Genomic DNA, 12,309 nt, shown 5'->3' on the forward strand with positions numbered 1-12,309 from the left:
TTTCTTTTTGAACATGTAAAAAGTGTGGGGAAAGAAGAGGAGGAGGAGGGGGGCCGGGAAAAAAAAAAGAACTTTTACAAAAATAAACTTTTATTTTATTTCGAGTTCTCATGGTGTTTCTTCAAGACACCGCAGTGAAAAGAGTTGATTTTTTAATTATTTTTTTTTGGTTGGGGGGGGGGGGGGGGGGGGGGGTGGGAGGTGCGGTGGTGGAAGAGTAAGATGTGCCGTCGGGGCCGGATCGAGTTTGCAGCTTTCCCCTCAAGTGTTTGAACTGTGAGTGACTCGCAAGAGACGCGGAGGATATTTATTAACAATTCATCTTGAAGCCGCTTTCTGTGGATTTCTGGATTTTTATTGGGAGATTTGCTGCTTCTGCTGAGAGGGAGAAAGCCTACGACTCCTGAGGAAATAATGACTTCCTACGTGGACCTGCTTTTCAAACAGGTTTTGATGAAAAAGCCTTCAGAGAGAAGCCAGCAGGTAATTTCTGTTGTCCGTTTGTGTTTGTGAGTGTGATTTCATTTTTCTTTTGGTTGAACCATTATTTGCTCCTGGAGAGAGAGAGAGAGACTCCGAGCTTTAGGTAACACACGCTGCCCATTTAAAGGCAATGTCCCTCCGCCTATTTTTTTTTTTGAATGTGCCGACAAAAAATCTTTTTCCTCCGATTTGGGAAGGGTGGAGATTTCGTCTTCGAAGCTTGTTCTCACATGCAGTTATACACACTGTACATACCGAATGCGCTTCACGTGAACCGGTCCTTGAGTGCATTCAATGTTTTACGAGAGAAATGCAGCACGGAATTTATGTGCAAAATATAGTCGCTCTGTGACGAAACATAGCTCTAGTCATGCCCTGGAGATTTAAAAAAAGTATGTCTTTTGTTCGTTTCTTTGTGCAACTTGCTGAATTCGGGAGCTCCACTATAAGAACCTAAAAGTTACAAGGAACTTTTGGAAATAAGTTGGGGAGGGGGGGGGGGGGGTGGGGTTGGTGTTTGGGAGTTGATGAATCCGGAGAGGAATTTTTCAGTGTATGATTCTACTTACTTTATCTTATTACCTTATCAGTACAACTTACAAAAAAAAATGCCTTGTGTTGATGGAGATGGGAGGATGGTCACCTCTACATCTATCCCCAGCCATGTGTGGGTTGGACTGAGGTTATTTAAAATCTTGATTTGTTAGTATGGTATGCTGGTCGTTCAGCCTTCCTGTATGAAATTAATACTTAAGGGGCTAAATCTTCAGTGAGCAGTTAGTATAATATTGGAGATAAATAAACACTACCACAGGTTGTGTTTATTTTTTTGCTGCTTATAACTGATGCTTTGGTGAATATGGTTAACTTGTTTTTCAGAAATATTGTAACTTCAATCCCAGATAATCTGGAATTGAATCATAACGCTCATCATTGTGGTACAGTATTGGATTCTTGTGTTCTGTACCAAAGGCAGAGGCTGCACCACAAATGGATGACATTGCAATTCATGATGCCATAAACGACTTCTTCATAAAGTACTGGCACAATAGGCTGAATGGCTTTCTTCTGTGTGGTACCATTCTAAGGTCTGGTCCTCTGTCAGAACATATACACAATACAAAGGTTTCTGCGAGTAAAAGCTGCTGTGTATTATAAAGATGATTATACTTTTATCCCTAACGACTCAGTGTGAAATTTTCAAATTGTGCCCACTAAATCACACCATAGTACTGAAGACTTAGCCTCCAGAACTTGCTGCACCCCTAGCTAAGATGTGTAGCTACAGCTACAACACTAGCATCTACCTGGCTATGTGGAAAATTGCCCAGGTATGTCCTGTACACAAAAAGCAGGACAAATCAAATCTGGCCAATTACCGCCCCAGCAGTCTACTCTTGATTATCAGTAAATTAATGGAAGGAGTCATCAACAGTGCTATCAAGTGGCACTTGCTTAGCAATAATCTGCTCACTGACACTGTTTGGGTTCCACCAGGGCCACTCGGCTCCTGACATCATTACAGCCTTGGTTCAAACATGGACAAAAGAGCTGAACTCCCAATGTGAGGTAAAAGTGACTGCTCTTGACATCAAGGCTGCATTTGATTGAGTGTGGCATCAAGGAGCCCTAGCAAAACTGGAGTCAGTGGGAATCAGGGGGTAAAACTCCCCACTATTGGATTCATACCTAGCACAAAGGAAGATGGTTGTGGTTGTTGGATGTCGGTCGTCTCAGGTTTAGGACATCACTGCAAAAGTTCCTCAGGGTGTCCTCAGCCCAACCATCTTCAGCTGTGCCATCAATGACCTTCCTCCCATCATAAGGCCAGAAGTGGGGATGTTTGCTGATGATTGCACAATATTCAGCACCATTCACGACAACTCAGATACTGAACCAGTCCATGTACAAATGCAGCAAGACCTGGACAATATCCAGGCTTAAGCTGACAAGTGGCAAGTAACATTCGTGCCACACAAGTGCCAGGCAATGGCCACTTCCAATAAGAGATAATCTAACTATCGCTTCTTGATGTTCAATGGCATTACCATCACTGAATCCCCACTGTCGACATCCTGGGGGCTACCATTGATCAGAAACTGAACTGGACTAGCCATATAAATACTGTGGCTACAAGCCAGGTCAGAGGCTACGAATCGTGTGACGAGTAACTCACCTCCTGACTCCCCAAAGCCTGTCCACCATCTACAATGCACAAGTCAGGAGTGTGATGCAATACTCTCCACTTGCCTGGATGAGTGCGGCTCCCACCGCACCCAAGAAACATCATCCAGTACAAATGGTTAGCACTACATCGACAAATTCCCTCCACCACCGACACACAGTAGCAGCAGTGTGTACCATCTACAAGATGCACTGCAGGAATTCACCAAGGCACCTTAGACAACCATTTCCAAACCCACGACCACTACTATCTAGACGGACAAGGGCAACAGATAGATGGGAACACCACCACCTGGAAGTTCCCTTCCAAGTCACTCACTATCTTGATTTGTAAATATATTGCCATTCCTTCACTGTCGCTGAATCAAAATCCTGGAACTCCCTTGCTGAACTGTGGGTGTACCAACACCACACGTACTGCAGCGGTTCAAGAAGGCAGCTCACGACCATCTGCTCAAGGGATATGCAATAAATGCTGGCCCAGCCAGCGAAGACCACATCCCATGAATGAATAAAAAAAAACAACACCCAGCAATAAAATTACAAACTTTATGTTGTGCCTGGTGGCAGCATTTTGGACTATAAAACAGGAGGGTGAAGTACTGATGGTGGGAATAACTGAGGTTATAATTTAAAGTAAGCAGTTTACACAAATTCAAAGCAATATGAGTTACAGAGTTTTTTTTGTTTCTAACATGTTGACACCTTATTAAATAAGCTTAAATCACAACTGTAGTACTGGATAATTTCTGGCTAAAGAGGCCGTTAAACCTATTGTGCCTGTGCCGGCCAAAAAGAGAAAAGAAACTAGCCGTTCATTTTAATCCTCCTCTCCAGAACCTGGTCCATAGCCTTGCAGGTTACAGCACTTCCGATGCAGATCCAGGTACTTTTTAAAAATTAGTTGAGCGTTTCAGCCTCAACTACCAACTTAGGCGGTGAATTTCAGACGCCCACCACTCTCTGGCTGAAAAAGTTTTTCCTCATGCCCTCTCTAATCCTTCTATCAATCATCCTAAATCAATACCCCTGGTAATTGACCCCTCAGCTAGGGGAAACAAGTCTTTCCTGTCCACCCTATCTAGGCCCCTCATAATTTTGATCAATTAGATCACCCCTTAGCCGCCTCTGTTCTAAGGAAAACAGCCCTAGCCTATCAAATCTCTCCTCATAGCTGCAATTTTCAAGCCCTGGCAACATTCTTATAAACCTCCTTGGCACTCTCTTCAGAGAAATTGTCCTTTCTGTAATGTGCCGACCAGAACTGTACACAAAATTCCAGCTGTGGCCTAACCAGCATTTTTATGTGGTTCCATCATTGCATCCCTGCTTTTGTATTCAACACCACTCCCAATAAAGGAAAGCATTCCGAATGCTTTCTTGACCACCTGTCCTGCCACCTTCAAGGACCTGTGGACATGCAGTCCAAGGCCTCTCAATTCCTTAACCCCTCACAATAACTTCCTGTTAATTGAGTATTGCCTTGCTTTGTTTGCCCTCCCCAACTTCATTGCCTCACAACTTTCCAGATTGAATTCCATTCGACACTTCTCCGTCCACTTAACCAAACCATTACTATCATTCTGGAGTTGACAGCTATCCTTATCACTATAAACTACACAGCCAATTTTTGTGTCATCTGCAAATTTTCCTGTCATGCCTCCCACATTCACATCTAAATCATTAATATATACAACAAACAGTAAGGGCCCCAACACTGCGCCCTGTGGAGCCCGGTTTCCATTCGCAAAAATATTCATCGACCATTACCCTTTGTTCCTTTTCACTGAGCCAATTTTGGATCCAACCTGCCACCTTCCACTGTATCCCATGAGATCTCACTTTCCTAATCAGTCTGCCATGTGGGACCTTGTCAAATATCTTACTGAAATCCATGTAGTCAACATCCGCTGCACTACCCTCATTGTTATTTCCTCAAAAAATTTTATTAAGTTAGTAAGACACGATCTTCCCCTAACAAAACCATGCTGACAGCCCTGATCAATCTGTGCCTTTCTAAGTGACAGTTTATCCTGTGTCTCAGAATTGTTTCCAATAATTTGCCCACTATCAAAGTCAGACTAACCAGCCTATAATTTTCTGGCCTATCCCTATCCCTTGCACCCTTTTTAAATAATGATACAATGTCCGCAGACCTCCAATCCCCTGGGACCTCACCTGTATCTAGTGAGGATTGGAAAATAATTCTCAGAACATCTGCTATTTTCTCCCTGGCTTCCTTCAACAACCTGGGATACAATCCATCTGGTCCTGGTGATTTAACTGCCTTCAAGGATGCTGATCCCTCCAGTACTTCCTCTCTCACTATGCTTTTGTTTCTAATATTTCACACTTCTTTTTGACTAGAATGTCTGCATCATCCCTCTCCTTAGTGAAGACAGGGACAAAGTACTCATTGAGAACCCTGCCCACATCTTCTGCATCAACGCACAAGTTACCATGTACATCTCTGATAGGCCTTACCTTTTCCTTAGTTATTCACTTGCTCTTAATGTACTGGCAAAACGTCTTAGGATTTTCTTTGATTTACCTGCCAATATTTTTTTGTATCCTCTCTTTGCTTTTCTAATTTCCATTTTTACTTCACCCCTGTACTCCTTTACTCTGTATTCCTCTAGGCTTCCTATTTAGTCTTTAGTATTTAGTCTTTTATGACTGTCATAAGCTTTCTTTTTCTGCTTTATCTTGGCCAGTATGTAAGAAAGATCAGACTGAATGCAACATGTATAATCTAATGGGATGGACTTGAATTGGAATGTGTAAATACATTGTGTTGTCTTTAATTCTATTACCAATCTTGTCTATTTTTACATTATTTGACAACAAACAATGATTAGTGTCTTGTAACTTGACCATCAGTGTGTTACAAACTTGGTGCTTTTGTTAAAATGAACTGTTAAAATGTTAATGTAGTACCACTCTTGTGGGGAAGTTAAATATTTGATTGGACAGGCCAGTTACTGAAAAACACCGTGTTAGTTTGGATTCTTTCTCTCTCCCCCCACCCCCCCCCAAAAAAAATCTTTATTTAGTTTTTTTACCTCGTCTCTATAGCTTTTGGATGTGCTGGTGGTAACCAGGCAGGAATAAATGAGAGTGGTCCTTGTGCTGGTAATACACTTCACTGCTGAGTTGCAGGCTATTTAATGCAGAGATTTCCCAGGCAGGAATAAATGAGAGTGGTCCTTGTGCTGGTAATACACTTCACAGCTGAGTTGCAGTCCATTTAATGCAGAGATTTCCCAATGTTATGAGAGCCATACGGAGCTGTATTATACAGACTGAAAAATATCATGGTTTTGTGGTTGTGATGTGAAAATATACCAGCAGGTGAAAGAATTGATAATGTTATATTAACAGGATTTATTTAACACCTTTGTACTATGTGCATGTTAAGACCATATCTTCAGAAATTCTTGGTGATTAAAATGTTGTGCTAAACATTTTCTCATTTTACTAAAATAACAATTACAGCTTTTATTTCAGAAAAAAACTTTCTCTTTTTTGCTTTATCTCGTGAAGGCAACAACTCATGTTGGGTTGTGTTTCAACACGTGCACACTATTCAATCGTGTAGGCACCACACCCGAGCTATTCCTATGTCTCCTTTGACATGCATGTCTCCTTCAGGTTTTTTTTATGGGTGTAATGATGGGATATGAGTTCATGCCGGTTAAGCAAAATGGGTTTTGCCAGGATTTGCATAGAACTTCCTATTTGTTTTGGTTGCGTATTATATCGGAGCAGATGGGTGTATAGCGGGTTCCGTTTTCCTGTTGCCACCCAAATTCTTTCTACATCAGAAACTTCCCTAGTATTAATTTCAATAAAGCGACATTGCCTGAATATTCTCGTTGTTTACCAGAAGAAAGGATGCCATCTAAACCGTATCTGTGTAAATGCACAAGATCAGGGTCGGTGTCAGGTTTGGCTCACTGGTAGCAAACGCCCCTTTCTTTGAATCAGAAGGCTGTGGGTTTGCCCCAGAGACCAGAAGCACTTCAGTACAGTGCTTGCACTGACATATTATGGGATTTAGACAGGGACCCCATCTGTCCCTTTGGGTGGTCAGAAAAGATCTATGGCATGATTTTTGTAGAAATGTTGGAGTTCTCTTGGTATCTCACAATATTGATTTCTCAAAAAATCACTAAGAAGACTATTTCCGTTGCTGTGAACAAATTGGCTGTCATGTTTCCTACATTACACCAGTGACTACACTTCAAAAAGTGCATAATTGTCTGTAAATTGCTTTGAAAGGGACTATAATTAATAAGTAAATGGATGTCTGTAAACATAAATGCAAGTTTGTACTTTTAACCTGATTTTGTTTTCAAATAAATTCCTTAACATTTGCCAGAATATCTGCTTTCCAGCATGAGAATTTGAATCTGAAAGCACAGGATTTCTGCTTAGTTAGTTAATAAATCAGTTTGTGTATTGGCGGGCTCATTGACACAGTGAAGATCAGTACCAATGGATAAACTATGGCATAGAGAGTAGCTGAAGAATTCTTCCAAATTCACATTATGCTGCTGGCCTCTCTGTGAAAAATGCATTCCAAGGAATGTTTAGGCACAGAGCAGACATGAAATTGGCCACTAGTGTCATGATGTCAGTATGAAATAGGCAATTTTATGTTGATGTAATGTGACATTAGAAAGAGGCTTGTGCTTAATATTCATGAAGATTTTGATGCAGTGCTTGCATTGATCAGATACCTTTCCAGCTGTAGATGAGACAAAGGGATCAGTGGAAAACTAACTGAAACGGATGAGAACTCATGGATGCTGGGAACTTGTGCTATTCACTACCATTGTGGAAGTTCTGATTACTGATGTGAAAATAGTGAAACTAGATGCTGATTTTTCAGGTGCCATTGTTGGAAACACTGATGTGGTGGCAGGACTTCACTTTAATAGTTAATTGTATAGCGAATGCTCTATATTCAAAACTGTTTTACATTATTTTAATTGAATAGAAGGGCCATTGGCAATCTAATTCCTCCCCCTCCCCTCCCCTCTCCTCCAGCAAACATTAGCAGTATTGATAGGTAGGGTTTGCAGTTGATCAAAGCTGTCATAAAAGGTAGTAGTACCTACAGCAGTGCAAACTGTTTATTGTTGGAGAGAACTTTTTTGTTAGTCTTTTTCATGATCGCTATGTTATGAATCTGCCAAGATTGTCATTATGTCAGCAGCAAAACAGTTTTAAGTAAATATCTATAAGCAGGTTTTAAGTCTGATTAGGAAGCAATTGTTAGCTATTGTAAAGTACAGGTGCTGATGTATTTAAAATATTTGTGTAAATATTGTGAAAAGGCCCATTTCACTGGCAGTACATTCACAGAATATTGCACATACCAATTCATGCTACCATCCCACTTTTGTCCAATGTATTGTTGGTTTCATGTTGCTTGGGTGACCTTTTTGTTTAAACTTTTACAACCAGTATATTTATTTATGTGATGTCCTTGCCATGTTTGCGAACTTCTTGCTGATAAACTGGGTTAGGTTCCTGTGTCCATGTGCAGTATTTACTGGGTTTCTTGGAGATTGAAACATACACATTTTTAGATTAGATAAATTAATGTATTTTGGGGATGGAAAGAAAAAAATCTTTAACCATTCTTAGTACTGTGATAGCCAAAGTAGAATTGATGTTGGATCCCCTGGTGTGTTAAATGAGTGACTTGCCAGCACTTAAACGATGGGCGGGAACCTGATCAGTGGCAGTTTAATCATATGATAGTTGCAGAATCGGCCTGATGAATGTTTTTGCTTGAAATATTTATCAAATTCTACGGACATGCTTATCTCAATTAAAGTAAATAGAACACTTTGGATCACTATTTTAGTAAGAAATTAAGAATAATTGTGCTGATCCCCCAATAACATCTACACGATTATCAATTATTGTTTCTTAAAGGCCTATGGAAAATTCTGTGACCCAGTTTTATCTTTTCTGTTCCTTCCACCTGTGAAGTTGCGAATTGTGCTAGGCAGACGGTTTTGTGGATGTGCGACCTTGCCCAAACAATTTTTTGTGTATGAGCTTAGATAAAAAAAACTGTGTTCGCACTGCTGAATCAACCTATGTCATTGATTTTCACCATTATTGTAAATTTATGAAGAGCTGCTGAGAATTGTTTCTTTTGTATTCAATTAGTCACCATGTGGACATCCAGCTAGGCAATCTGGCATCCAGAATCTGGGATTTAGAGATGTCGGCATTTACCCTGTCACCTGCAATTGGCAAAATAAAGCAAAGCATAACTGGACAAGGTTGCCCAGGGTTAACTGTAAAAAGAAAATTGTATTGTGAAATGATTACAAGACTTTAACTTTGTGTTTAAGAAAGACGGATCATTTCCCATTTGACCTTCTTACTTTTGTGATGAATGGCATTTGGATTCCCTTACTGAATTTCATCTAAGCTACTTATGGTTCTCTGTTATAGATAAAGTGAGCGCTTTAAAACTTATTGAAGTTTTAGTTATGTTTCTTTAAGGGCTTTCGGACAGGTGCCATGAGTTGTTTGTGGACTGAGGGATTCCAAGGCCTTTGCCATTTCTATTTTCAAATCCTATTCTTGAAGCTCTGCATTTATTCATTTATTGAGCAGGCTGGACGGGCTGAATGGCTTACTCCTGTTCCTATGTTCTGTTTCTCTTTGTGTGAAAGTGTCTAGCCTGGTTTACTGTTGCCGCCTTCTCCACTCAAAAGCTTTAACCTATTTGCTAGGTATGAGTCTAGCCACTGGAAAGTTTTTCCCCTAAACCTTATTGTCTTCGGTTTTGTGAAGGCACCTTGGTGCCATACTCGGTCAAATTTTGTTCTGGTGTTACTATGTTAGATTGAAGAACACGCTACCTTGGATGTGAATTTACACAATTGAACTTTGTAAGATTTGGCTTGCTTACATGCAGGTTTGGGTTTTACAGTGCTGTTCCTATACATTCTTGTGTTGGTAGTATTTTGATTGGTAGTATCTGCCATGAAGCAGACAGAGATTTTTGTGGATCTTGAAATGTGCAAATCCAGTCTCACTATTGAGTATTGTCTAATATTTTACTGATGAATTGTCTAATGTATTTCAATGGGAAATCTTTACATAATATAAGGAACCATTGTGTCTCTTTCTCTTTAAAATTCGTATCACATGACATTTTATGTGGACTTGTTACAAGTGTTAATTGAATTCCCTTATGGCACCTTTAATTAAAAATTGGAAGGCACTATTAGATTTATTGCCTGCTTTTGTCTGTTTTACACTATATTTCTGTACTGATTATATACACTGTTCTACCTTTGTGATGTGCCATTGCTGTTTTGAGTGGATATTATTTGCAATTGATTTAGTTTGGACAGCTGAGTAAAGTCAGCAAGACTTATTTTCCCTAAAACTTCATTAATGCATTGTTACAAATTTGGCTGTGCACTAGATAATCTCTCAGGATCAGCATGCCCTGTTATTCCCAAAAGCAGATCTTGAATCCTCTGTTATGAGTGGTGTTAACCTGTTGCTTTCATCTGTGGTGGTGCCATGATACAATTGTTTGTAAAACTGCATTGCAAATAGCTACATGAAAGTATTGCCATATTGCTTTCTGGGCATGAAGTAATTTAATTTTGAAAAGGAGTCTCCCTATCAACACTCCTTTATTAAATCAGAACAGCTTGTTTATGTAAGTCCTCATGTCTGGGAGGAAACTAGCAAGAAGCTGTTGGTGAATGCATTGAACTTGATGGTTAGTAGACTACCATGAGCACTTGTAATTATATGATAAACCTTTCTAGCTTGGTTACTGTATCTCTCTGACAACATCTAGCTGAACTAACAACAATTATTATTCAATCAAAAAGTGATCACTAAACAGAAGTAGATAGGAAAAATAATGAAACAACAAAGAAGCAGTTGACTGAACAATCTACAGATAGGGTCTTCACAACCTGAAACATTAACTCTTTCTCTCCACAGATGCTGTCTGACCTGATCAGTCACAGTTTTGTTTGGGTTTCGGTGCAACGATGCAACACATTTGCTGTTTTTTTTTACAGCATTTGCAGTACTTATAGGACAGAGTGTTTGGAAAGGGCTAGGAATCTAACTTCAAGCACATCAGATAAAGGGACAACAATGAGAAAGGGGACGGGAAATACAAGACTGAAGGTGTTGTATCTGAATGCATGCAGTATACGAAATAAGGTAAATGAGCTTGTGGCGCAGATTGAAATTGGCAGGTATGATGTGGTAGGCATTACAGAGGCATGGCTGCAAGGATCAGGACTGGGAGCTAAATATCCAAGGATATACATCCTATAGAAAAGATAGGCAGGTTGGCAGAGGGGGTGGGGTTGCTTTGTTAGTAAGAAATGAAATTAAATCTGTAGCAAGAAATGATGTAGGGTCAGATATTGTAGAATCCGTGTGGGTAGAGTTGAGGAACCGCAAAGGTAAAAAAAACCATAATGGAAGTTATGTACAGGCCTCCGAACAATCGTCAGGATGTGGGGCACAAGATACACCAGGAGATAGAAAAGGTGTGTAAGAAAGGCAAGGTTACAGTGATCATGGGGGATTTTGATATGCAGATAGACTGGGAAAATCAGGTTGGTAGTGGATCCCAAGGAAAGGAATTTGTGGAATGTCTACGAGATGGCTTTTTGGGGCAGCTTGTGGTGGAGCCCACTAGGCAACAGGCAATTCTAGATTTAGTGATGTGTAATGAGGCAGATTTGTTAAGGGAGCTTAAGGTGAAGGAACCCTTAGGAGGAAGTGACCATAATATGATAGAATTTACCCTGCAATTTGAGAGGAAAAAGCTGGAATCAGATGTAACTGTATTACCATTGAATAAAGGCAACTACAGAGGCATGAGGGAGGAACTGGCCAGAATTGACTAGGAGATGAGCCTAGCAGGAAAGACAATGGAACAGCAATGGCAGGAGTTCCTGGGAGTAATTTGGGATACACAGCAAAAATTCATCCCTAGGAAGAAGAAGCATATGAAAGGGAGGACGAGGCAACCGTGGCTGACACGGGAAGTCAGGAAAGCGTACAGTGTGGTGAAGAGCAGTGGGAAACCAGGGGATTGGAAAGCCTACAAAGACCAACAGAGGACAACTAAAAATGAAGTAAGGAGGGAGAAGATTAAATTTGAGGGTAACTAGCCAGTAATATAAAAGAAGATTGCAAGAGTTTTTTTAGATATATAAAGGGTAAGAGAGAGGCAGAAGTGGACATTGGGCTGCTGGAAAATGACATTGGAGAAGTAGTGGGGAACAAAGAAATTGCGGAGGAACTGAGTAGGTACTTTGCGTCAGTCTTCACAGTGGAAGACACGAGTGACATCCCCAAAGTTCAAGAGAGTCGGGGGGGGCGGGGGCGGGTGGCAGAGGTGAGTATGGTGGCCATTACCAAGGAGAAGGTGCTAGGAAAACGGAAAGGTCAGAAGGTGGATAAATCACCTGGACCCGATGGATTACACCCCCAGAGTTCTGAAGGAGATAGCTGAAGAGATAATGGAGGCGTTATTGGCGATCTTTCAGGAATCACTGGAGTCAGGGAGGGTCCCAGAGGACTGGAAAATTGCTAATGTAACCCCCTCCCCCCCTGTTT

The 12,309-nt window shown here is 40.7% G+C and overlaps 1 protein-coding gene across 5 annotated transcripts in view; it reads left to right on the forward strand.

Annotated features, from left to right (window-relative positions):
- The first annotated feature begins 235 nt into the window (after positions 1 to 235).
- The window catches only part of rapgef6 (Rap guanine nucleotide exchange factor (GEF) 6), a 419,806-nt gene continuing 407,732 nt past the window's right edge, over positions 236 to 12,309 (forward strand). For all 5 annotated transcript variants that reach the window (XM_041193252.1, XM_041193254.1, XM_041193259.1 and 2 more), the window contains exon 1: positions 236 to 483. In XM_041193252.1, coding sequence (XP_041049186.1) covers positions 415 to 483 — 69 coding nt within the window. In that variant the 5' untranslated portion in view covers positions 236 to 414. The remainder of the gene's footprint in view (positions 484 to 12,309) is intronic.

This window comes from Carcharodon carcharias, chromosome 8, assembly GCF_017639515.1.
Source record: "Carcharodon carcharias isolate sCarCar2 chromosome 8, sCarCar2.pri, whole genome shotgun sequence".
Lineage (NCBI taxonomy): Eukaryota > Metazoa > Chordata > Chondrichthyes > Lamniformes > Lamnidae > Carcharodon > Carcharodon carcharias.